This window comes from Cibotium barometz, chromosome 21 (genome assembly GCF_041138505.1).
Source record: "Cibotium barometz isolate CiBa-2024 chromosome 21, ASM4113850v1, whole genome shotgun sequence".
Classification (NCBI taxonomy): Eukaryota; Viridiplantae; Streptophyta; class Polypodiopsida; order Cyatheales; family Cibotiaceae; genus Cibotium; species Cibotium barometz.
This window is the reverse complement of record NC_141066.1, coordinates 31,032,453-31,060,163: the sequence shown is the minus strand read 5'-3', so window position 1 is coordinate 31,060,163 and position 27,711 is coordinate 31,032,453. Positions and strand designations below refer to the sequence as shown.

Genomic DNA, 27,711 nt, shown 5'->3' with positions numbered 1-27,711 from the left:
TTTAGACTCGAAGGCGCATTCAGTGCTTGTGCGGACCATCACAGAGGAGGTCTCACCGAGACAAGCATTAACATGGTGGATTAAGCTTAAGCATTCACATAATTAAGTGATTAGCAATAAGCAAAGTAATCAGCAAATGACCAACATAATGATATAAAATGCAAGAGATATTTATTCATGAATGTGAGCTTCATTATATAGGCTTTGAGTACAACCAGATTGTATAGGCTTTGTGTACATCTAATTAGGTAGCCCTAATCTTGCTTAATTCACTAATGAGATGCTCCCACATTCTCTCCCTGATTCTAGCTCGTAAAGTGAGCTGTCAACTAGCTATATTCTCTCACCCATGATCTCTCACCTACCAGGTTCCTCTCGAGTTGCTTCCACCTACTTGGATGAATCCTTTTGAGAGTTTACTCCTTGGTGATTACAACTTTGACCTTTGCACACATTTCCCCTAAGTTATGCTTCATATATTATCCCTCATCCCCATGTATTCATCAATTTTATCGAGCAATCCCTCCCTCAAATTGATGACCCGCAACCCTAGCAGTAGTCCATGGGAAGCTTCATGGCTTGCCCACTCTCAACAGTGACAACACCTATGACCCCAACCTAAAACTCACTCCAGTTGCATTGGCAACATTAGACTCCTAAGATCTCACTCCAATTATGGCCTATTGGTGTACAAATGAGAGGATACAATTGGCATATATGATTTACATATGAGCACTTAGAGGGCCCAATCAATGTCAACAAAATTGGCCTTGTGAGAAGCCACAACATTAGCAGATTCTTCTTCATCTTCGTCCTCCACCAGGTTTGCATATACCCTCTTCTTGGTATAACAATCTCTCTCTAAGTGTCCAGGCTTACCGCAGAAGTGGCACTTACTCGCTCCATTGTCTTTGAATGTTGGCTTCAATGTAGATCCCTTGTTGAAGTACTTCTTTGTGAAGTAGGCCTCATCTTGGAATATAGGCAAAGTTTTTGCCTTTTGATCTTCTTTTCCTCTTCCAAAAGGGCTGCAGTGATGTCAACTAGTGTTGGAGAAGGCAAGTTGGTGAGGGTAGTGACTATGCTGCAGACTTTTTAACAATAATGCAATGCATACATCTTCTTCCATAGTTAAGTTAATCCCTGCAAGCTGTGTGGTTAGGCTTCTCATCAAATTTAAGTGAGAGGCAAGAGGCTCTCCCCTATTTAACTTAGTTCAAAGAATTGAATTAGAAGGCTAATCTTGGAGCTCTTAGCTTGAGCACCAAACAATATGGCCAACTCTTCCCAAGCTTCGTTTGAAGTGTTTTTTCCATCTATGTGATAGATAAACTGATCACTTAACCCCATCCTTGCTATCCCACAATGTGTAACATGCGGAAGCTTCGGGGGAGATCGGTTAACTTCAATGCTCAGAAATCAGCACACTTTTCACGACAGAATTAACGCACAAAATTAAATGAAGATGTGCAAAAAATAGAGAGAGAGAGAGAGAGGGAGAGCTGGAGAGGACACAGTATTGAGTCCCAAATGCCCTCTGTAGGGCCCCCACCATGGATGGTGTATTTGCTTTATTAGAATGATGTAAATCTGAAAAGAAAATACAAAAATCTTGACCTTTCTTGGCTGAGAACTCTCTGCCCTTGACCTACAGTCCTCCACCCCTTTGCTTTAGCAACTTCTTGGCTGGCCTAGCTAGCCCTGGTTTGCTTGAGCACTTGATGAATGATGAGATAACACAATGGGATTGTGGCTCTCCTATTTATACTTCTCATAAGCAGCAGCTCTTATCTAGGCGGCCAGTTCACTTTTCTGCCCACGACTGTGAATCAGCATTAAATGCTGAATAAAACCAGTAAAAATGTTGCGTGTGGGTAATGGCTGTTAGGGTTAGGGTTTTGGAAGGCACTTCAACAGGAGGCGTGAGAGTGAGAGAGGAAACACGACTACTCATATATTGATGATGATAAAATGAAGTACAATAGCCACATAAAAGATGTGACCTAATAGTGTGTTCACATGGTCCGGCCATAAATAGTGCCAGGTGGACCAAACCACTTATAAACTGTAAGGTTCCCCCTTCTAAAATAGGGGAAACACTTAAGATAGTCCACTAAGTCTTAGCTTGGAGAAAATTTCCTATTTATCGACACCTTGACCATGTAGAGATTCAAGGATACGATTCATAGGTAAGACCTAGTCCTATCCCACAGGGGAAGCGTGATCTTCTAAAAGTCAAATCACCCATAGGGTAATTTATCATAAATTGGACAACTACTAGACTTGATTTCTAGAGGCAACGCTTTTTTCCTCATCCATGCAAGGCACAGTCGCTGACCTAGTCTTCTAGAATAGAGTTGCCCAAGAACCTAATTATCTAGCTTAGGGCTTTCACTTAATCTGTTGGAAAGCTACCCGACTAATCGGGTCCACCCGTCCGTAGGATGGTGCCATCGGGGCATTCTGTCCTCCCACTTTCCACCCTACTCTGATACCAATTGTAAGGTTCCCCCTTCTAAAATAGGGGAAACACTTAAGATAGTCCACTAAGTCTTAGCTTGGAGAAAATTTCCTATTTATCGACACCTTGACCATGTAGAGATTCAAGGATACGATTCATAAGTAAGACCTAGTCCTATCCCACAGGGAAAGCGTAATCTTCTAAAAGTCAAATCACCCATAGAGTAATTTATCATAAATTGGGCAACTACTAGACTTGATTTCTGGAGGCAACGCTTTTTTCCTCATCCATGCAAGGCACAGCCGCTGACCTAGTCTTCTAGAATAGAGTTGCCCAAGAACCTAATTATCTAGCTTAGGGCTTTCACTTAATCTGTTGGAAAGCTACCCGACTAATCGGGTCCACCCGTCCGTAGGATGGTGCCATTGGGGCATTTCGTCCTCCCACTTTCCACCCTACTCACGCGTCAATGGGTTTTCTAATTAATCCTACCACACTGTTTGACATAAATAAACATGTTCCTTAATTATGGTCCTTTTCACATTTGTTAAAACAGCCCTTTTACACAATACAATCATGCCAAAGACAAGATATATATAAAGTTTATACATGAATCAATTCCATACAGCCAAATCGGCTCTCTTATTCTTTTCCTTTATACCGCCGATAATCTAGAATTCGGCCTTCCAGCCTCTACATGCTGGGCAAAACCCCACGGGATCATACACCTCATCGTTGGCCGCTGGCGAGGACTCAAGCCCGCATGTCGCCCTCTCAGGCTCCATCGCTCGATCCTCCCGCCCCTAAGAGGGATGTCTGCGCACTAGGGTGGGCTAATTCACCTTTGAAAAACAAATCCTAGGAACTAAGATCGGCTCTGATACCACTTGTAAGGTTTCCCCCTTCCAAAATAGGGGAAACACTTAAGATAGTCCACTAAGTCTTATCTTGGAGAAAATTTCCTACTCATCGATACCTTGACCATGCAGAGATTCAAGGATACGATTCATAGGTAAGACCTAATTCTATCCCGCAGGGGGAGCGTGGTCTTCTACTAATCAAATCACCCATAGGGTAATTGATCATAATTTGGGCAACTACTAGTCTTGATTCCTAGAGACAACGCTTTTTTTCCTCATCCATGCAAGGCACAGCCGGTGGCCTAGTCTTCTAAAATAGAATTGCCCAAGAACCTAATTATTTAGCGTAGGGCTTTCACTTAATCTGTTGGAAAGCTACCCGACTAATCGGGTCCACCCGTCCGTAAGATGGTGCCATCGCGGCATTCCATGCTCCCACTTTCCCCCCTACTCACGCGTCAATTTGTTTTCTAATTAATCCTACCACACTGTTTAACATAAATAAACATGTTCCTTAATTAAAGCCCTTTTCACAAGGTTTGTTTAAGACAGCCTTTTTACACAATACAATCATGCCAAAGACAAGATATATATAAAGTTTATACATGAATCAATTTCATACAGCCAAATCGGCTCTCTTATTCTTTTCCTTTATACCGCCGATGATCTAGAATTCGGCCTTCCAGCTGATGTAACATACCCTTCTTCACTAATAAAGAAATGTCCATGTAATAGATAAATTTATGAGTTTTCATGGTATAAAAATCAATGATTTTATTATTTGAGTCATTTCTACTTAGAATCTTCAAATTCTGAGTCTAAATTTGGAATCTGCGTGCGATTTTACCCTAATATGGGATTTTAGGGCATCCAAAACGGACACCGGATAAGGCTTATACGCGAATTTCAGTCATTTTAGTTAAAAAGCGACGACCTTTAAACCTTAATAAATGCACGACCGGGCGTCCGATTGACGAACGGTCTGAACCCCAACGACCAGGAGAACCTCCCGGACCAAAAAAAAAAAAAATTTGCTCCCCGGGGCGGTCCGGCACGCAAATCAAGGCGGACGCCCTAAATTTGGGTATCCCGTCCCAAAATTTGATCCGTACACACTTACTAGGACGCCCGTACGATGGCCGCCCAAGGACCAAAGGATGGCCGCCCACTGTGTGGTCCACACGTACCCTTACGTGGACACCCATGCTGCCCCAGACCAGATAAGGTACATGCGTACCACTCCTTCCCCGGACAACTGACACCGTACCTTTCCCCTGGACCCATGCAGACCACTGATCCATGGCCTTTTACGGTACACGGTCCTTTCGTCCTTGCTTTGCGCAGCGCCCGTATCCCCACCCCTCAGCTATATAAACCTCCGAGATGCTCCACAGGTAGCACGCATTTCCGTGCAGCGTATGCCCTGTTGTGCCGCCGTCCGTACCGCCGTAGCGTACTTGCTGCAGCCACCCCTCTCACACCCCCTCATTTGTCTCTTTGCAGACAAGCCAATTTTCCTCCATCCCCCTCTTGCTAGGAGGCAGTGTCCTTAACTGTTCTCCCACCCCTCCCCCCCGTGTGAATAGACTTACAGCAGCCCTCTCAGTCCTCCTCCACGTTTTTGGTCTTAAGGACATCTCTCAATTCCCCCCCCCCCCCATTTGCGTAGACTTTAATAAGGGATTTTTGCCTTTAGATAGAGTTCATACGCTATAGTCTTTTACTCATACGGTGAGCAAACGATCTCAGAATTGAGATCCGACTGAAGCGTTTCGACCGCAGCAGCGAGCTCTACAAGTCGACATCCAAAATGGCCCCATCCCGAAAACGTCAGAATATTGCCCCGAGAGGAGCACGCAACAACGAAATCAGGGAAGATGCTCCCGATGCGGCTCCAACCCTCCCGCTTCAAGCTCCTCAAGTAAATGGTGGCCAGGTTAGCTTGGTTATATTTTAAAGAAGCATTTATTTTCTTATTAGTGCTAATAAATGTGTATCTTTTCCTTTTAAAGTAATGACAAAGGTGTATGAAGTTATGAATTGTGTGATGTTGTATTCAATAAATTGCATTGAAATTGTTATCTTTAAAGAGTACAGTTTTCCTGGCTTCAACGCTAACTCCGTTCCGTGCTTGTGTAGCCGGGCGGCGTCGTTAGCAAAGCCCGGGATTGGCCCAAGGTATCCCTCATACCATTGGGAGAATAAGGTTCGCCGATTGAGGTGAGAGGTTATGATGCTGCCTAGTTCTGAGGGCCCAGGCTAGTGCGGTGAATAAGCCCACCCTAGTGCGCAGACATCCCTCTGAGGGACAGGAGGATCGAGCGATAGAGCCTGAGAGGGCAACAGGCCGGCTTGAGTCCTCGCCAGCGGCCGACGATGAGGTGTATGGTCCCGTAGGGTTTTGCCCAGCATGTAGAGGCTGGAAGGCCGAATTCTAGATCATCGGCGGTATAAAGGAAAAGAATAAGAGAGCCGATTTGGCCGTATGAAATTGATTCATGTATAAACTTTATATATATCTTGTCTTTGGCATGATTGTATTGTGTAAAAAGGCTGTCTTAAACAAACCTTGTGAAAAGGGCTTAAATTAAGGAACATGTTTATTTATGTTAAACAGTGTGGTAGGATTAATTAGAAAACAAATTGACACGTGAGTAGGGAGGAAAGTGGGAGGATGGAATGCCGCGATGGCACCATCCTACGGACGGGTGGACCCGATTAGTCGAGTAGCTTTCAAACAGATTAAGTGAAAGCCCTACGCTAAATAATTAGGTTCTTGGGCAATTCTATTTTAGAAGACTAGGCCAGTGGCTGTGCCTTGCATGGATGAGGAAAAAAAGCATTGTCTCTAGGAATCAAGACTAGTAGTTGCCCAAATTATGATCAATTACCCTATGGGTGATTTGATTAGTAGAAGACCACGCTCCCCCTGCGGGATATGTGAAGGAAGTATTTTGGGAAAAATGCATCGGTTTTCCTTTCCACGTGATCAGGCTCTACGAGCAACTGCAAAGTTGTAGCTTATACACTGATCTTTGTGGTCCCATGCAGACGAAGTCATTAGGAGGTTGCTTCTATTTTGCTACATTTATTAATGACTTCTACATTTATTGATGACTTCTCTCGTTTATGCTAGGTCTATCCGTTGACACGGAAATCATAGGTATATGATGCATTTTTTGGCCTTTGTAGCACTTGCTGAAACAGAGTAAGGATGCAAGGTTAAGACTCCGTTCTGACCGAGGGGGGGAATATGTGTCACACATGTTGAATTCCTTTCTTGAGAGTAGAGGTATCAAGCATCAGTATACTACTCCTTATACTCCACAGCAAAATGGGATTGCAGAAAGGAAGAATCGGTCACTCATGGAGATGGCCAGATGTATGTTAAAGGCGAAGAAGCTACCACATATCTTTTGGGTGGAAGCTATTATGTGTGCTTGTCATATTTTGAATCGATGTCCCACAAAGACATTGGTTTCCATTACTCCTTTTGAGGCTTGGCATGGCCGCAAGCCTTCGGTATCACATTTTCGTACTTTTGGGTGTCTAGCATATGCACACATATCCAAAGAGTTGAGGAGGAAGTTGGATGATAAAGCCACAAAATGTATTTTTGTTGGGTATAGCCGTGAGAGCAAGGGCTACCGGTTATATGACCCACTGTCCAAGAAGATATTTACTAGTCGGGCTGTGATTCTTGATGAAAAATCAGAATTATCCATGGCTAGTTATGATGCAAATCAGGCTGAAAATGATGTGTTTGAAGGCCTGCTACCTATGGAGTTTCATTCCACAATTGGTGAACCAACCCATGAAGGTGCAGGGCAGCCAGCTAATCATGAAGGTGGTGCAGAAATTCAGCAGGAGATTGAGCCAGAAGTTGAGCCAAATATGGGGCAACAGGCTCCACAGGTCAGACATATACCTAGATGGTATTTGAGGACATTACAGGACAGCCATCTAGAGACTCCTCTTGCTGGCCGTACTCGTAGGGAGACACGGACCAATGAGCATGCACACATCATGGATTTAAATATGGTTATGGCAACTAGTTTACAGGATGATGATGAGCCTGATTCATTTGTGGATGCACGAGACAATGTGCATTTGAACAAAGCCATGCAGGATGAACTTGATTCTATTAAAAAGAATCAAACATGGGATTTGGTTGATCTGCCCAAAGGCAAGAAAGCCATTGGTACTAAGTGGGTCTATAAGTTGAAAAGACATGCAGATGGATCCATCGACAGGTACAAAGCCCGTCTAGTTGCAAAGGGCTATGCACAGAAGAAGGGCATTGATTATGAGGAGACATTTGCTCCTACATCCCGTATGTCGACACTTACGAGTGTCATTGCATTGGCTGCACATCGTGGTTGGGTTGTTCATCAGTTGGACATCAAGACTGCTTTTCTACATGGGGACCTCGAGGAGGAAGTTTATGTACATCAGCCCATAGGTTTTGCAGAACATGGTCATGAAGGGAAAGTATGCAGGCTGAAAAAGGCCTTGTATGGTTTGAAACAAGCTCCATGAGCTTGGTATGCAAAGATAGATGCTTTCCTGCTCACTCAAGGCTTTGTGAACAGTCCATCAGAAGCCACTTTGTATGTAAAGAAAGAAGAGAAAGATCTGCTGGTCATCAGTCTTTATGTAGATGATCTTTTGCTCATGGGATCAAATGATGACAAAATTGCAGCTTTTAAAGAGATACTGCAACTGACATTTGCCATGTCTGATTTGGGGCTCGTACACTACTATTTGGGCATACAGTTTGTGCAGGATAACAGAGGCATTGGGTTCTTGCAATCTCGGTATGTTGCTAAACTTCTGGAGAAGTTCAAATTTCAGGATTGCAAGCCTATCAGCACTCGTATGGAGCCTGGGATGAAACTGTCACTACAAGATGACAGTATTTTATTTGATGCCACTACATATGCTCAGGCTGTTGGGTGCCTTATTTACTTGTGTACTACATGGCCAGATATTCAGTATGCCGTATCTCAGTTGAGCAGATTCATGCACAGCCCGCGATTGTCACATTGGCAAGCTGTGAAGCGTGTATTTCGGTATTTGCAGGGTACCTTGTCTCTTGGATTGCTTTATCCTGAGGGGGGTGACATGTAGCTATATGCTTACAACGATTCAGATTGGGCTGGTGATTCTGATACCAGACATTCCACTAGTGGAAATTGTTTCTTTCTTGGCTCTTCATGTATTTCTTGGCTAAGCAAGAAACAGACCACAGTGGCCACTTCGTCTTGTGAGGCAGAGTACAGAGCAGTCTACACTACTACCGTTGAGTGCCTATGGCTGCATCATCTTATGACTGATATGGATATTTCAGTGGAGGAGCCTACACCTATCTATACTGATAGTCAAAGTGCCATTGCCGTAGCCAGGAATCCTGTGTTTCATGCTCGCACGAAACACATTGAGATTCACTATCACTTTGTTCGGGAGAGACTCCAGGCAAGTGATATCAGTCTGATTTACTGTCCTACAGATCAGAATGTGGCAGACATCTTCACAAGGCACTACCACGTCCGAAATTCGAAGCATTCCGCACTGCTTTGAATTTGTTTCCTTTTGGTGGATGATGTACAGTGATCACATATCACTTCAGGGGGGTTTGTTGGGTTTTATGCTGTGTATGCACCCAGGGGAGTGCTAGTGATCATCAGTAGGTTACTGGGGCACTTTTTACTTCAGTTAGTGGAGGTTTTTTTTCCCAGTTTAGCTTAGTTTCACTTATAAAGGTTTATGTAACATACCCATCTTCACTAATAAAGAAATGTCCATGTAATAGATAAATTTATGAGTTTTCATGGTATAAAAATCAATGATTTTATTATTTGAGTCATTTCTACTTAGAATCTTCAAATTCTGAGTCCAAATTTGGAATCTGCGTGCGATTTTACCCTAATATGGGATTTTACAGCATCCAAAATGGACACCGGATCAAGCTTATACGCGAATTTCAGTCATTTTAGTTAAAAAGCGACGATCTTTAAACCTTAATAAATGCACGACCGGGCGTCCGATTGACGAATGGTCTGAATCCCAACGACCAGGAGAACCTCTCGGACAAAAAAAAAATCTTGCCCCCCGGGGCGGTCCGGCACGCAAATCGAGGCGGACGTCCCAAATTTGGGTGCACCGTCCCAAAATTTGATCCGTACACACTTACTAGGATGCCCGTACGATAGCCGCCCAAGGACCAAAGAATGGCCGCCCACTGTGTGGTCCACACGTACCCTTACGTGGACACCCATGCTGCCCCAGACCAGATAAGGTACATGCGTACCACTCCTTCCCCGGACAACTGACACTGTACCTTTCCCCTAGACCCATGCAGGCCACTGATCCATAGCCTTTGACGGTACACCGTCCTTTCGTCCTTGCTTTGCGCAGCGCCCGTACCCCCACCCCTAAGCTATATAAACCCTCGGGATGCTCCACAGGCAACACGCATTTCTGTGCAGCGTATGCCCTGTTGTGCCGCCGTCCGTACCGCCATCCGTCCCTGCGTAGCGTACTTGCTGCAGTACAGCCGCCCTTGCAGCCGCCCCTATCACACCCCCTCATTTGCCTCTTTGCAGACAAGTCAATTTTCCTCCATCCCCCTCTTGCTAGGAGGCAGTGTCCTTAATTGTTCTCCCCCTCCCCCCTCCCCCCGTGAATAGACTTACAACAGCCCTCTCAGCCCTCCTCCACGTTTTTGGTCTTAAGGACATCTCTCAATCCCCCCCCTCCCCCAATTTGCGTAGACTTTAATAAGGGATTTTTGCCTTTAGATAGAGTTCATACGCTCGGTGAGCAAACGATCTCAGAATTGAGATCCGACTAAAGCGTTTCGACCACAGCAGTGAGCTCTACAAGTCGACATCCAAAATGGCCCCATCCTGAAAACGTCAGAATATTGCCCCGAAGGGAAGATGCTCCCGATGCGGCGCCAACCCTCCCGCTTCAAGCTCCTCAAGTAAATGGTGGCCAGGTTAGCTTGGTTATATTGTAAAGAAGCATTTATTTTCTTATTAGTGCTAATAAATGTGTATCTTTTCCTTTTAAAGTAATGACATAAAGTTGTATGAAGTTATGAATTGTGTGATGTTGTATTCAATAAATTGCATTGAAATTATTATCTTTAAAGAGTGCAGTTTTCTTGGCTTCAACGCTAACTCCTTTCCGTGCTTGTGTAGCCGGGCGGCGTCGTTAGCAAAGCCCGGGATTGGCCCAAGGTATCCCTCATACCATTGGGAGAATAAGGTTCGCCGATTGAGGCGAGAGGTTATGATGCTGCCTAGTTCTGAGGGCCCAGGCTAGTGCGGTGAATAAGCCCACCCTAGTGCGCAGACATCCCTATGAGGGGCGGGAGGATCGAGTGATGGAGCCTGAGAGGGCGACAGGCCGGCTTGAGTCCTCGCCAGCGGCGGCCGACGATGAGGTGTATGGTCCCGTAGCGTTTTGCCCAGCATGTAGAGGCTGGAAGGCCGAATTCTAGATCATCGGCAAAATAAAGGAAAAGAATAAGAGAGCCAGTTTGGCTTGTACATAATTGATTCATGTATCAACTTTTATATATATATCTTGTCTTTAGCATGATTGTAATGTGTAAAAGGGCTGTTTTAAACAAACCTTGTGAAAAGGGCCATAATTAAGGAACATGTTTATTTATGTCAAACAGTGTGGTAGGATTAATTAGAAAACCAATTGACGCGTGAGTAGGGTGGAAAGTGGGAGGACGGAATGCCCCAATGGCACCATCCTACGGACGGGTGGACCCGATTAGTCGGGTAGCTTTCCAACAGATTAAGCGAAAGTCCTAAGCTAGATAATTAGGTTCTTGGGCAACTCTATTCTAGAAGACTAGGTCAGCGGCTGTGCCTTCAATGGATGAGGAAAAAAGCGTTGCCTCTAGAAATCAAGTCTAGTAGTTGCCCAATTTATGATAAATTACCCTATGGGTGATTTGACTTTTAGAAGATCACGCTTCCCCTGTGGAATAGGACTAGGTCTTACCTATGAATCGTATCCTTGAATCTCTATATGGTCAAGGTGTCGATAAATAGGAAATTTTCTCCAAGCTAAGACTTAGTGGACTATCTTAAGTGTTTTCCCTATTTTAGAAGGGGGAACCTTACAATTGGTATCAGAGCCGAGTTTAGCTCCTAGGAATTGCCATTTAAGGACTGTTTTGTAATGAATGTTTTACCTAACATAATGCTAATTAATAAAAACATCTTACTAAAACAAATAAGTTGAATTGATGTTTGAATGATTGTAGGAAGAGGAAGATGCCTACTCCAAGTTTCTAGTTTTCCAATGCATCTTCGAGACTGCTAGTCACTCCTCGAATTTTGAGTTCCGCGACACCATAGTGTAGATACTAGAGAAGATGTCCCTCCCTCATTTCTCTCGTATTCAAAGAGGATGGGGTAGAGATTTCTGGAGTTGTGGGCTGAGATATTTCTTCATCCGAGCAGATCAAATTGGGAACCTCACCACCGACCTTAAGCGGATTCGTTGGATTGAAAAGTTAAAGATGATCCGTTTATTTTGGTTCGTCGGTACCCCCAGGGCCGACACCTCTGTGACTATAGATGGGATTCGCATACCTTAGGATCGCTGGGTGTATGACAAAGTGATGTAAGTCTTACCTGCTGATAGAGTAGCTGTGTTGGGATCTACCCCATTCAGAGTCTACCACCCTTACCATCACTTTTTAGAGTCTTAGAAACTACAGCGGAACCCCCATATTTCACCTATGTGGACCGCTCTACCCTTATGTCATAGTCAAGCCTAGGAATTTCCCTTGATAGCAAATAAGACTAATTATATTAGTCTCAGATCTTTGTAATAAAACTCGTCCTTGTAAATATTTGGAAATAAAGTAATTTCAATGTTTTACTCTCCAAAAATAAGCGTTGTGCAAATATGAATCTTGTAATCTTAAAATTGTTTTACAATGTTGGCCAAGACGATCATCCTCCACTTCCCAATGCGCTTTACACTGATACCCAGGAGAAGAAGCTCCTGCTCAAGCAAATGCAACCTCCCTCCTTTAAAGGAGAAGGTTCAAAGGTTGAGAAGGATGTTGAAGTCTGGATTGAGGCGATGGACGATTATTTCTCTGCCGCCGGTACTGGAGTAGCAAATCAGTCTATGCTTGCACGGTTTCGCCTCATCAGAGATGCTAAACTCTGGTGGAAACAGTGGTGCCGTGACAAGGAGGTCACCGAGCATTCTCAAACGTGGGAAGACATCAAGCAGGCAGTGAAGGAAAGATATCTTCCCCCATCCCATGAATCCATAAAGATGAATGAGTTTTTTAGTCTTAGGCAGTGCAACTTAACTCTTGAGGACTACTATTCCAAATTTATCACTCTTCGGAAGTACGCCCCAGCTATGACTACTTCCCAGCAAGTGGCTCGTTTCTGCCAAGGGCTAAATGAACCCTTAGATTCCCGCCTTGAAGCAATGAGGCCAAGCACATTACAGGATGCTCTCATACGAGCAAAGCCCCTTGTGAAAGAAATGAAGACTGACAAACCTAAGCATCAAAAGAGATCTTACCCTGAGGCAAATCCTAAAGATCAATCCTACAAGAAACCCCAACAGAATTTCCCCTACTACAACAGAGGGTGACAAGGCAATTCTTTTGTCCCCCGCTCGTATACTGCTTCTTCCAGAGAAGGCCCTCTCTGTTTTGAGTGCAATGAGCCAGGACACTTTAGAGCCAACTGTCCCAAAATGGCAACATCATTTCCCCAAGGTAGCAGAGGAAATCAAGGCCGTGGAACCCCTATCAACCAAGGTGCAAGAGGCGGTGGGCGTGGCAAAGGCCGCGGAGGAGCAGTTGCTAGAACCGCCTGTGTTATAAGTGAAGAACCGACCTTGGAAATGGCTGAAGAAGAGCGTGCCACTGTCCATTGAGTAGTAGAACACCAAGGTCCGAATAAACAATTTGGTGTAATCCAAACCCCAGCCACTCATCACGGTAAGCCATTTGAGCTTTTGATTGATTGTGGCAGTACCCATTCATTTCTTTCTCCCAGGTGCTTGCAAAAATTAAACTTGAGTCAAAAAACAGCTAGAAGGATGACTGTAGAATTAGCCAGTGGGAAAGAAGTAGTATCTCGCCACTCTATAGGGAAGCTTGATTTTGAGTTGAGTAATGAGCAAACTCATGGTCACTTTAGAGTCTTGCCATTAGGAATTTATGATGGAATCCTTGGGATGGATTGGTTAATTGCAAACAAAGCTAGCATTCATTGTAACCAGGGGAGTATCACTTTTGAAAATGAGCATGGCCAAGTAACATCTGTTCAGGGGATAACAGGAAAACCTAAACCTAGGGTAGTCAAGGCAAAACATCTTCTCAAGGGAACACGTAAGGGTCAGCAAGTTTTTTTAGTCAAGCTTAACAAAGCCATTGAACCTAGTATGGAGACAGAACTCTCTTGGCTCCAAGAATTCTCTGACATCTTCCCTGACGAGCTTACAGGGCTACCGCCTCCTCGAGAAGTCGATCATGAAATCGAGGTGATCCCTGGAGCTCAACCCGTCTCAAAAACGCCCTATAAAATGTCCCTTCCTGAAGCCATCGAACTTAAAGAGCAACTTTCCCAACTCATTGAGCAAGGATTCGTACGCCCCGGGGGCACCTGTTCTTTTCCAAAAAAAGACGGATGATGGCTCAGCTGGCGAAGACAGGCTCTCTAATACCATGCTGAAGTTTATGGTGGATCAAAGACAAGCATTAACATGGTGGATTAAGCCTAAGCATGCACATAATTAAGTGATTAGCAATAAGCAAAGTAGTCATGCACAGGTCTACACAAGTGCGAATGATGCCTCAGTTGGTGAAGACAGAGGCTCTGATACCACGTTGAAGTTCATGGTGGATCAAAGACAAGCATTAACATGGTGGATTAAGCCTAAGCATGCATATAATTAAGTGATTAGCAATAAGAAAAGTAATCAGCAAATGACCAGCATAGTGATATAAAATACGAGAGATATTTATTCATGAATGTGAGCCTCATTATATAGGCTTTGAGTACATCTGATTAGGTAACCCTAATCTTGCTTAATTCACCCGTAAAGTGAGCTGTCAACCGGCTATATTCTCTCACCCATGATCTCTCACCTACCAGATTCCTCACGAGTTGCTTCCACTTACTTGGATGAATCCTTTTTGAGAGTTTACTACTTGTTGGTGATTACAACTTTGACCTTTGCACACATTTTTCCTAAGGTTATGCTTCATAAATTATCCATCATCCCCACGTATTCATCAATTTTATCCAACAATTTTTCAAATTTTGGGAGGCAGAGTTTAATTAAAGGATTATCACCTTGATTTGAAAAAGGACCAAATTCTAAAAACCCTAATTTTTCTTTGAAATTGCCAATTTGTTGATGATGATGTTGCTGATGTGGATTTGATGCTCTCACTATTGCTTAAATATTAAGGTTTGAAATGATGGTGAGAAAACGTTGCCGCGTAGAAAAACCGGAGAGCACGAGTGTGCAACTAACGTGGACCACTGCCAGGGGTGGTTGTCTTGGGCACTACAAGATGGAAATGACAACCAGCAGAGGGCAGTCATCAGTGGCGCAACAACTGATAGACAAGGTAGAGGCTACTCAAGAAGAGCCGGCCCCAACGGCTGGAGGTGTTAGCAGTCATCTCCTGTTTGTATATTTACACCAGGGCCTCTGTTGTGGGTGTGCCCGCCCGATTTAGGTGTTTTCTCATTTTTCCCCACTCTCCATATTTTTCCCTATTTTTCTGGTGTGGGAGGCTGTCGTGTGGCTCTTGGATGACCCAGTTGTGATGGCTGACTGCTCTTGCTTCTCCACAACTCACTCTGAGTGCTGGCCGACTGGAGATATTGCAGGTCGGATACCTTCAGAGTGCTGTCGGCTGCCTTATGTGCTGGCCGACTGGATCATAGGGGCCATATAAAATGGCCCCTACACTTCATATTCTGTATTTCGGGATTTCTTGTGTATATAGCAGAGTTACATGCCTCTCTCTCTCCCTCTCTATTGTTGTGTTTTTCTGCAGTTCACTTGCTCTTGTGTTTTCAGATCTTGTCTTCATCTCCACTGCATATTCTGACATGGTATCAAAGCTCTAGGCTTTAGGAAGATCTTGGGAACTATGTGAGCAAGAGGGGGGCTGTTTTGTTGCTGATTGGTGGACTGTTTTGGACCGTACGGGAAGAGAAGCAAGAGGAAGGCGGGCTGATTTGCTGGACAGCCACTTGCAGGTTTAGTTCTTCATTCTTCCCACCCACCCACCCTTTTCAGTTACACCCCCGCAATGGCAGATTTACTTGAGATGGCTGAGAAGCATGTGAAGATCCCGACACTCCCCACGTTCCCAGTGGACTGTCAGTTGGACGGGAACAACTATGGCATATGGAAGGTAATGATGGAATCTGTTTTGGAGTCTTACGACCTTGCTGATTTCATTGTTGTTGGGGTTCCACGGCCGGAGTTAGAGGAAGGGGAGTTACCCTCGATTCGGAAGGAACGTGAGGCACAGGCACAGTTATGGGATCGTGTCAATGCCAGGGTCCGTTCTTTCATTTTCCTCAACCGCACACCACAGGTAATCAATCATATCAAGCATATGACACTGGCCAGAGGTATATGGCAGCATTTGGCTTCTCTCTATAGCAAGGTATCGCCCATGAAGAGGATCTCCTTGGAAGTACAGATGCGGGTGATGAATCCTGCAAAGTCATCGCGAGGAGGATATGGCCATCACGTTGCTGTCACATTTGCCCTCTCAGTACTCAGCATTTTACTCTTCTTTGATTACCAGTGGCAGGCTCAGCACTATCACATGGGAGGAGCTTGTGCTCATGGTGTTGGACCAAGAGGAAAGATTCACGAACCCTCCACAAGGCGGAGGTTCGGAGGCCTTAACTGGCTAACGGTCGAAAGGCCGGAATAACAACAACAAGGGCAAAGGGAAGGCTTCATCGGAGAAGACTTCTAAGAAGAAGCCTGACGCAGACCGAGAAAAACTGAAGGCCAAGAGGACCTGCAATGATTGTGGCGAGAAAGGCCACTATTGGAGGAAGTGTCCTAAGCGGACTGGAAAGAGTGCTGATTCTTCAGCTTCAGCTGCAAAGACTCTAGCCTTTGTGCACTTAGAGATGATGGACTCACATGCTTCATCTTCTTCGAGGGAGGCGAGGAGGCAGTTGGCTTCACCGCAAAGGATACTCGGGAGTGGATTCTCGACAGTGGTACTTCCAGGCACATGACTCCTTCCCGTGACTTCTTTTTGGATCTGAAACGGCAGTCAGGTTGCATTTTCATTGGCGACAATTCCACAATTCCGATACACAGTGAGGGCCGAATGGATATCATTCCCGACGGCAAGAGGAGTAAGCATTCCTCTCGTGTTCGTTACGTCCCAGCACTTGGTTTTCATCTATTGTCAGTGCATGAGGTATGCAAGACTGGCTTCCGGGTGGAGTTTGAGGAGCATTTAGTTGCTCTACGGGACCGCGAGACTGGCCAGGTTGTTTGGAAAGGCGTCGTGGAGAATGGTATCTACAAACTCTCCGCACTTCCTCGTTGACAGGTTCTCAGGTTGGTGACTTGTGGCACTTTCGGTTTGGCCACTTAAATGTGGAGGCGCTGCGCCGAGCTTTCCGGGAACAGATGGTGGTTGGCTTGCCAGATGTCAGCAGCAGGCAAGGACGCTGCAGTTCTTGCATACGTGGTAAGCAACACAGAGAATCCTTTCCGAAGCAAGCTTCCAGGCGGGCTTCAAAACCATTGGAGTTGGTACACACTAGCTTGTGAGACCTATGCAAACACCAGCCTTGGGAGGTTCTCTATACTTCATGCTGCTTGTTGATGTTTGTTCCAGATTCACATGGGTCTATTTCCTTTCTCAGAAGGACCAAGCCTTTGCTCGGTTCAAGGAGTGGCATGTGATGGTGGAGAAAGAGTCTGAATTGCAGGTGAAGACTCTCCGGGCTGACAAAGGAGGTGAATTCTCTTCAAATGCTTTCGTGAGATTTTGTGCAGATCATGGCATCAAGAGGGAACTGGCCAATACAGGTTCGCCATCAGAGAATGGAGTAGAAGAACGCAAAAACAAGACTGTGGTGGAGATGGCGAGGACGATGCTTGAGCATCATGATCTTCCTCGTCCAGATTAGAGAGTGTCACCATTTGGCCACCCAATTGGTCCACCCGTGCTTTCTTATCATGTATGTACATTGGACTGGTGTCCATGGCAGTTGTACATGCCGAGGATTGATGCCACTCATGTGATACTGTGGACTTGGCTTTCCGTTGGGACTTGTGCCTCTGTGTACATGCCCGGAAATGCTTGGTAGATTGGTGTTCCATTGGGTCTGGTACCTCGTGTACTTGCCTGGAGCACGTCGATTTTGGTATAGTCTCATGAACGGGGATTGTCCATACCAATGCTGTATTGCATAGCATCTTTATGTGCTTACTTGCAATTGAAATTGCATGCTGTTTTCATGCTCGCTTGACCAATCCGGGTAAGGGGACGCCCGCCCGCCGCGAACCATGCATGTGAAACTGTCTGCTGACATGGTTATGTGGCATGTGACAGGTGGTAAGTATTGGTCATAAACCTAGCCTTAGGAGTTAGCACTAATTTATGAGTGAGTGTGTACACACTTCATTAAGTTTTGGGCGACCAAAACTCACTTATAAATTATGACCAGCCGGTGTTCACACACACTGATGTCCAGAGGTGGACATAACCCAATGTCCACCGCCTAGACCTTATCCCCTTTGTACAAAGGGAGTAACCAGCCATGTGTCCACTCTAGCTTGCTCCACAATGCACCTGCCTCCCACCTACACTGGACAACTCACCACCTCACTCCTCCTCCTCTCTCTAGAGATTGGCGCCTCCTTCATGAGGGCTGATGGGCTGCATTTTCTGCACATTCTCCTTCCCAACTCCATTTCCAAGCTTGCTAAGGTGATTTTCAAGCTTCCAAGACTGTTTCCGGATGCTAATCGCTCTTCTACACACTCCCAATGACTGAAATTCAGCAAAACAGCTCCCTTCTTATTGCTGTAATTTCTGGTCTTTTCATTGAAAACCCTAATTTCAACCCTCCTTTCTCAAGTTGAACCATAGGGGAAGCTTTCCCAAGGTTCCCTTTATCCTCTTGAAAACTTTTGTCGTGAAGAAATGCGACAAATCGAAGATCTCTTCACTCCAAGGACTTCCATCGCGAAGACTTCCGCTGTCATCGACTCTACTTGCAATTGGTAAGCTTTAATGCTTAAATATGGAAGCAAGTAGCAGGGGGGAGGAACCGGATTACAAGATCACATACCCTGTGTAGTGTTCTCTTGTCCTACGTGCTCTCTTGCAGATTGTTGCTACCATGTGTTGGTGGAACAATAGAGAGCAGATGGTAGGGAACATGGGCACTTGAGAGGGTAGTGTAGGTTGCAAGTCTACATCGACAACCACTTGTTTGCAATACTATATTCATATGCATTGGTATGGAAATCTGGTCCCAAGATCAATATACTTTATTTGAGGAAGGGGTCGGCCGTTCCGGCTCATTGTGTGTCTCTTGTCAATTCAGCAATTTACTTCTTGTATTTGAGCAAGTGTCCATAAAATCTTAGTGTATTTAAGTGTATTGATTAGCATTGTGTTCAACCAAGTCACAGGGAGAGGCTGTGGCTACGGTTGTCCCTATCCTCAACCGGTCTCCGACGACTTCAGTATCTAACATGACTTCCTTTGAGGCATGATGTCTCCCATTTCCGTGTGTTTGGGAGCAATGCGTATGTTCACATTCCGAAGAAGCAGAGGAGGAAGCTCGACTCCAAGTCCCAAAAGCTTATATTTGTGGGATATAACTCTCTTTCCAAGGGATACAGGTTGTTTGATCCAGAGAGGAATGAGATTGTTGTCAGCAAGGATGTGGTCTTTTATGAGCATGTTTTGGTTTCCACTGTTGATGAGCCGCCACTTCTTGGAGACCCAGAGGATTCTGATGATGATTCCTAGTCTATTGTTCCAGCTAGACAGCCACAGTCAGTTCAGGAGGTTGAGCCCGCAGCTGGACTTGAGTCCCTGCAGCAGCAGGAGGCTCCGCGTTCTGTTCGAGTACCCAGGTGGTTAGTGGACACCCTTCGGGAGTCAGGTGTCACGGAGCTTCCCTCCGAATGGACCACAAAGGACGGACCTCGAAGATCACACGGAGTCTGTGATAGTCAGAGTTGCTTGAGGCCTTTGGGATGGAGAACTGCAAGCCTATTTTGTCGCCGATGGACCCGAACATGAAGCTGACAGTGAATGATCCTTGTGAGCCAGTTGATGCCTCTCTATACCGGAAGCTGGTTGGTTCATTGATCTGGTTGCTGAACACCAGATTGGACTTGAGCTTTTCTGTCGAGCTGTTGAGCTCATTCTTGCAGACGCCATTGAAATCTAATCTCATTGGGACGCAGGATTGCGGATCTTGCGGTATTTGCAGGGTACGAAGGATCTTGGACTCTTCTACACATAAAGGGGATTGATGGATGGAGTCAGACTCCAAGGTTGGAGTGACTCAGATTGGGGAGGAGATCCACATCAAGCTACAGTTTTTCTATCGGCTCAGGAGAGGTTTCATGGAGCAGTAAGAGGCAGCCAACTATTGCCTTATCACATCGACAGAGGCAAAGTACCGGGCTGCTTGTGGTGCTGCTTGCGAGGTTGTGTGGCTGCGGAGGTTGTTTGGCGAGATTGGGTTTCCACAGAAGGAGCCCACAGTCATCCAGTGCGATAACCAGAGTTGTATAGCTATCGCTCGGAACCCAATCTTCCATGCCCGGACCAAGCACATGGAGATACAATATCAATTTGTTCGTGAGAAGATCTTGGCTGGTGACATCTTGCTTCTTTATTGTTCGACGGAGGACAATGCGGTGGACCTCTTCACGAAGTCTCTACCTCAGGCTATGCTGCGACGGCACTCCAGCTCCCTGGGGTTGGTTCCACATCCAAGAGCTGAGAGGGGGTGTTAGCAGTCATCTCCTATCTGTATATTTACACCAGGGCCTCTCTTGTGGGTGTGCCCGCCCGATTTAGGTGTTTTCTCATTTTTGCCCGCTCTCCATATTTTTCCCTATTTTTCTTGTGTGGGAGGCTGTCCTGTGGCTCTTGGATGACCCAGTTGTGATGGCCAACTGCTCCTGCATCTCCACGACTCACTCTGAGTGCTGGCCGACTGCATGTAGCTGGCCAACTGCATGTATTGCAGGTCGGGTACCTTCAGAGTGCTGTCAGCTGCCTTATGTGCTGGCCGATGGGATCTCAACAGAACTGGTGCACAGCAACGAAGTGCTCCCCCTCACAAGCGCGAACAAGATGTGACAGTGGATATGCTTAGGCGAAGATGAGCTGGTCATTTCATGGACTGTAAACCCTAGCTCTGATACCAAATGAAGGATCCCAACGCTAGGGTTAGAGTTCCCAGGAGTGCAAGCAGCTATGGTGGCTTGAAGGGCTTCATGGTGGAAGTGTACAGGCAATAAGAGAGAGAGAGTTAGAGAGAGAAACTCAACGCTCTAGACAGAGATGATTGCAGTACACCAAGTACATGCTTTTACAGGTTGCAAACTTTATCTTTTGACTTACATATGTCACATAGACATATACACATATAAGCATATGACACATGTCATACACTTATCTTATCCAGTTATAAGAGTGTGTTCACACCTCTGCAGGTGTTCACACACTCATATACATGAATAAGGCTACACACACATTCTTACGAACACATAACCCTTTGGGGGCAGTACACACATGGATACACACACACGAGACTCCAAAATGCCCAACAGAAAATTTACTGTATCTGTTTATGCTCCTTCAAAGACCAGGTTCAGATCCAAGTGAGATCTTAGCTTGTGCACTTTTCCTTAGCACAAGAGAAATGTTTGCCCCCTCCATACTTGTTGCTGCTGGCCTGCAAAGTGATTGAGAATTGGCAGACTTTGAATACAGTCTTAGACCTCACCCTGTTTCAACGTTGTTTATGGCTTAATTTAGAACTCCCAGCCTCTATACTGGGTGTGCTGCCCACAATAGGAGGGTATAATCTCTTGATCTAATCATGAAGAAACCTCCAAGCCTTTTTAACCCCAAAGGCAAGATTGGACAGGTTAAAACACACCTGACAATAGGTGGGACTAAATTTTCAATGATGGTAAATTCAATCATAAAATGTCAACCTTTGTATTAAAGAATATTTGGGGAAAAAATGACTTGAAGCATTCAAAGAGCAGTCCAACCATTGAGGGCTGGCCATGGGGACCCAGTGATGGTGTCACATGCTCTCTATTACCATCCCAATCATTAGCTTGATTAACAGATAAAACACTTTCAACAGAATACTTGACAGAACTGAAACCTTTTGCCTACATGTTTTCGAAATCTGACAAAACTTTGAATGAAATGGATAAAAGGGATGTTTCAGGATGAGCATAACTATGAGCACCAAGACAATCAAATGATCCAAGAGAATGTAAAAGGTTCACCTTGTTCCATCAAATCCACCCATGTAGCAGTATTTGGAGGCACTGATACCTCCATCAGGACCCTGTATTCAATAAGGGTTAACCTAAGCAGAATATAAACCACCCCAAAACAAGGCTTAAAAGAAGTAGCAAGTTGAGTCTTGACACACACCTGTGCTCTGCGCAGACCGAACTCAAGAAGCATTTTTTTGCTTCCAGCCACTTGTCTATGCCTTGCAGCATTTGTAGATACCAACGATGCATAATTCACCAGATTCAGGAATGCAGTCTCCAACAATTGGGCAATCTGGCAACAAAACCGCTTTTAGCTCTTTGTTTTTTGCTTTTTGCTTTTTGCTTCATTTCTCTTTTTGCAATATCAAGCATACAAAAGCAAATATCTCATAATCACTAGACTCACCAACAATGGGCCCTCTACCCTGATGAGAGGAATTCGTGGGAAAACAACCGAGCCTTCAGGTATAGCATATATTTCTACATCTGAGCAGTCTATGGATTTCAAATACTGGAAGAAAGCATCCTGCAAGCCAGAATGAAAAAAACTAAAGCTTCACTTCTCATGTATTGTCAAGGGTAGCATCAACTTATACATATGCACTTCATGATTCATACACACCTCACATGTTGGCGGCATGATGGTACGCAGGTAATCTATTTCTGATTCCTCAAGATGGAAGTTGGCAGTGAATCGGATGCATTCTTCAAGGCCCGCAAAGATGGTGTATTCACCACCAAAAGGATTTTTCCGATGTAGAAGATCAAACCTGTTCAAAAAACAGCAACCTCCACTAATAAGTCTTTGTGGACGTGTGTTATGCTTCAAAGGCACATTCATAGTAGTCAATTTTGGACAAATCAAGTAGACCATTACTGATTGGATAGGCATGTGCTAACCATCGCCATCATTTTTTCCCTTTTTCCCTAAGGAAAGTCACACTCATGCACCCAAGTACCACAAGGGGGAACCACCATTCAAGTCGAGGCAGCAAGCAATGGAGGACAAGCCTTAATTTTTAGGAGAACCATGCATTGGAGATAATTAACATCCTTTGCAGACAATGTTCCTAGATCCAGATTGCCCACTGTCTTCAACCATAGATGAAGGTGGAGAGCACTAGGTATGGCTGTAGCAACCACCACACCCAACAGCATGGGTCACACATGGACCCCTTAACTTCTCTTGGAAATGATAGATGGATAGCTAGATCTAATCTAGGCATCCTAATTTTGACATACCCTAGGGTGATGAGACAAGCATCAAAGGCAGCCACTCCACTTATGGTGGCAGATGGACGTGAAGTCTGATTTCTTCAATGGAAACCTTCAGGAGGTAGATATGTGCTCAGTCGCGGTTCGTTTAAAAAGTATGGTTTGCAGGCAATGAAAAGCATTAATGATTTCAATATATTTGTTCCCTTTAAGAGGTTGTTACTCATAAACTTTTCAATGTCACCCCTTAATCCATTGATGTTAAATTTCTCAATAAACCCAATAAACAGCTACAAAATTGAAGTGGGTAGATGACGCTTACACTGCACGGTCCTTGTGTTTATCAGCTTTCCAGTAGGCGTAGGCCATGGTGAACTGGTACATATCAGAGAGGAGGGCTGTCACCATGGGGTTTGTTGGCTTGCCCACCTCAGCTTTACTGGCCTGCCCATTAGGAATGGTCGCCATTCTGATGCAAATAGGATTATCAGCAAAGAACCCAACTCGATTATTCAGCAATACTCTCCTGTTTTCGAATGATTGAGGGCTTTAATCCCAGGACTGAGCGATTAAGGCCCTTACTTTGCAGTTAATCAGATGATTGAGCCCTCGAGTACGCTGTAATCAGGTGTGATTGTTTTTGCGCATAATTACGGGACCGCTGCCTTATAATCTGAAGCTACACTATCTGTTCTGTTTTTCTGCTTTTCGGTGCTGCACAGAGCTGCGTTCGGAAGACAGAATCGAATCTGAATTTTTAAGAATGATGACTTTTCCAAAAGAGGATAGTCCTGCTAGAAATAGAGCTCCCGTATGAAATGATGCTTTTTATTAGTTTCACATATAAACAAACAGAGAGATTCTTAGCATCGTGGGTTATCGTGGGGGTCGGGGTCTGTCAAGTGTCTGTTTATTCACAAATATATTTGGTACATATTGTGAGGTGGGATTTCTATCCGAAGGGACTTGGTGTCTTGAGGGTATGCTAGCCCGCCCCGAATATAATGCATCTATATGGGGAGGAGGTGCAAGGAGAGGCAAAGCACGGACCCATGGTAGGCACCCTAGGAACGCACTCACGCACCGGGTAGGCACGTTAGGCCTTCCCGGGTGCCGGCGAGGTTCCATGGGTGCCGAGTGTCCCGGGGGTTGCCCTCCCCGCCTTGACGGTGATCGGGTGGAAAACGGTGGAAAAACGGTCGACCGGCGGACCGGCGAGCCGTGCCGTGCCGACGGCGGGCCGAGGGCCGACGGATCATGGAATCTCGTCGGCACCCGGGAAAAAAATATGTGCCTACCCGGTACGTGAGTGCGTTCCTAGGGTGCCTACCATGGGTCTGTGCTTGCCTCTTCTTGCACCTCCTCCCTATATAGATGCATTATATTCGGGGCGGGCTAGCATACCCTCAAGGCACCAAGTCCCTTCGGATAGAAATCCCACCTCACACATATAAACATAGGTTGGGTTTCTGTCACTAACTTTTACCATGGGTGTGTCAATTTGCAACAACTTTTATCGCGGGGGTGTACTCGGGTCATGCCTAAGGGTCTCAACTACCAGGATCAGGTTAGTGCAGGACTAGGGACATCTGTTAACCCACGATAGTGTTAGAGTTAACCCAAGATTAGGGCTCACAAGGCGTGGAGACTTGGAGTGTTCACACGTAGGCTTAGGGTGCTACCAAGATGAGGTTTGGATTGGCCATGGACTTATAAATGGTCGTGGGTTTATAAATAACAACCATGGGCTAATTATGGCTAAAAATCTTATAAATAAAGAAAGGGTCCATAATAATGGTTGGGTTGTTATTGCTATATAAGTGACCTTAGGGGCACTTATAAGTTATTGAGGTATCCACGCGCGTGAGGGATGTGAGATGTGCTAGGGCATGCATGACCTCAAGGGCTCGGCCTAGTGATATGGCACCCTAGGTTGCGGTCATTTGGGCTCTGAAGGCTCGAGGCAATCATACCTCAAGCTTGGGCATTGTTCAAGGTACAAAACTTATGGCTGAGTGGTGAGTCATTGGCCACAATCCATCACAGTCATGCAATGTGTATGGCATCGGGTCTATAAACCCTTTATTTTCGATACGTGGGTCTAACCCGAATCCTCTATGGTTCTATGTAATATGATCTTTTGTTAGGTCTATGAAAACCTTGTAGTGGTATATCAAACCCAGAATCTGACATGTGATTGAACTCGAGGTATGGAGGTTATACCCTCGTTTTGGTTGATTTGGCAACAAATGATTTCCCTGCATTGTTGTGCAGGGAATGATTTTCTCTACATAGATGTGCATGAAGATAATTAAAGAAGGTTTCCCTCATGTGGATGCACAAGGAACAGCAGCAAGGACAAAAAGCACAAGATGTGTAGGCTAACAAGTAGAAAAAGCGTAGGATGTGAAGATTGGACAGCGGATTGTTGAGACCTTTTTGCTCCTTGTTGGTGATTGTTGTTTTTAGTCATACAATCCAAAGAGTGAGGGCCAAAACCCCAAGCAATGTGCAGTTCCGTGGTAGCCTGAAGCAAGTATTTATAAAGGGTGGCCAGAAGTGGGGCAATCAGCTAAGGCTTATGGGTGGTCAAGAGGGGAGCATATGGGCGACCAGTAGAGGTGGGGCAGCCAGTAGAAGAATATCGGCGACTAGTAGAGGGGTAGCCAGTAGGAGCATAGGGGTGACCAGAAGACAACCAATAGGGGGAAATTGGGCCAAATAAATTAGGCTATGTGGTGTGAGCTAAAGACCAGTGGCATAAGTGGTCAGATCAAGCTTGTATAGGGGAAGGATGGCACAGGGTAGCCACCTGTGCACAGGGATGAAGCAGGGTTACAAAAGAGGCAAAACAAGCATGCGTGTGCTAGAAAAAGACCTAGCTTTTTCTAGAAGAAAAAGCAAAGGGGCTTTTGTCTTACTTTTAAAAAATATACTATTTAATGGATGCCCAAATTTACAAGCTCAAAGAGGCAGGTTTTTAATGTTTTTAAAAATGGATGCACCAAAAAAGAAAAAGAACAAGTTACCTACTTTTTTCCTAGCACCTATTTATAAAAGGGGATTGGCCTCTCAGTGCATACAACACACAAGTGACTTCTCTAGATTCTCAAGCATGGAGCATCCAAGAGCTTGTAGACATGAGCTTTCTTCACCAAATCTCTCCTACAAGCGAGATCTAGCCTACCCTAAATCTATGCCTTGGTTCTTACCAAACAACCTCCCAAGTTTGTCCTTTGGGATAAACAATCTCCAAGAAAGTATTGTAAATTAGCATGTAACCTTGTTCACAAAATGTAATAAAAAGTGAATATTATCTTTTGCACCTCTTTAGTTTTTTTCAAATTTGGTGTTAAAGAGTATTCTCTCTTTCTTCACGCCAATAGGATAACGAAGCTCATAGGAAACTCTTACTTAAGTAGATGCAACCCTCGTCCTATTTGAAGCCAACCAATCCATGTTGGCCCGTTTCTGACTAATCAATAATGCTAAGCTATGGTGGACGGAGTAGTGTAGGGAAAAAGATATCCAAGAAAGAAATGTCACCTAGGAACAAATCAAGGGAGCCGTCAAGGGAAGGTATCTACCTCTGGACCCTAAAGATGAATAAGTTCTATAGCCTAACTCACAAGAATTCATCAGTGGATGCTTACTACTCCCAATTTGTTAAGCTTAAGAAGTATGCTCCATCTATGACCTTGGCTTAATCCATTAGCCAATTTATAAAAGGTTTAAACCCTCCCATGAACCCATCGGCTAGAATCCATGTGGCCGACTAGCCTTCAGGATGTAGTTTTTTGAGCTAAAGCTTTAGAAGAAGAACATCACCAACTTCAAGAAGAGACATTACCCTGAATCATCTAATTCAGGGTGACCCTTTGGATCACCATTCAATTGACCCCCAATTAGTGGGTCAAAATTCACAACCATTCTTGCCTCGCCCAGAAACCCTACATTGGAGTGTACTACAATTGCCATCAACCAAGTCGTCGCGTCATGCTGAATGCCCTCATCCACCCAAGGTTCTTAACCTTTCAAAATTACCTCCTCCAAACTTTCCCAGGAATCCATAAGCTAATCCTAGGGAAGGGTTGCTTCCATTCAACAACCCATTCAAGTAAGAAATGGAGTCCAAGGCCCCAAAGGTGAATATCATGGAAGAGTAAAAGTTGCTATGATGCAAGCTAAAGAAGAAACCCTTAAAGATGAAGAGGATGATAGAGCCCAAGTTCAGGCTATGATAGAGTACCAAGGTGAAAATCAAGGATTTTCGATGATCCAGACACTAGCATCTCATCATGGCAAACATTTTAAATTGTTGATTGATTGTGGAAGTACTCATTCATTTCTTTCACCACAGTGCATCAGACAATTAGGTCTTAAACAAAAACCATCTAGGAAAATGGTCATCAAGCTAGCTAGTGGCAAGGAAGTAATTTTCCAACATACCATAGGGAATCTAGAGTATGATCTTGATGGCAAACCAACCAACTGCTACTTCCATGTGATTCCCCTAATTATGATGGTATTATTGGAATGGATTGGTCAAAAGAAAAAAGTGCCACCATCCACCACTGTGAGAGTGGAGGAATCTTATTCAAGGAT

The 27,711-nt window shown here is 44.9% G+C and overlaps 1 protein-coding gene across 3 annotated transcripts in view; it reads right to left on the bottom strand.

Moving 5' to 3' along the window:
* The window catches only part of LOC147627072 (nicotinate phosphoribosyltransferase 1-like), a 39,977-nt gene extending 16,060 nt beyond the window's left edge, over positions 1 to 23,917 (bottom strand). For 2 of the 3 annotated variants that reach the window (XM_086815637.1, XM_086815638.1), the window contains exons 1-5: positions 23,429 to 23,917; positions 22,514 to 22,661; positions 22,298 to 22,417; positions 22,049 to 22,183; positions 21,898 to 21,959 (exon numbers count right to left, since the gene is read on the bottom strand). In XM_086815637.1, the coding sequence (XP_086671763.1) occupies positions 21,898 to 21,959; positions 22,049 to 22,183; positions 22,298 to 22,417; positions 22,514 to 22,661; positions 23,429 to 23,574 (611 nt within the window). In that variant the 5' untranslated portion in view covers positions 23,575 to 23,917. The remainder of the gene's footprint in view (positions 1 to 21,897; positions 21,960 to 22,048; positions 22,184 to 22,297; positions 22,418 to 22,513; positions 22,662 to 23,428) is intronic. The other variant, XM_086815636.1, reaches the window with a different exon arrangement.
* Positions 23,918 to 27,711: the final 3,794 nt, after the last annotated feature.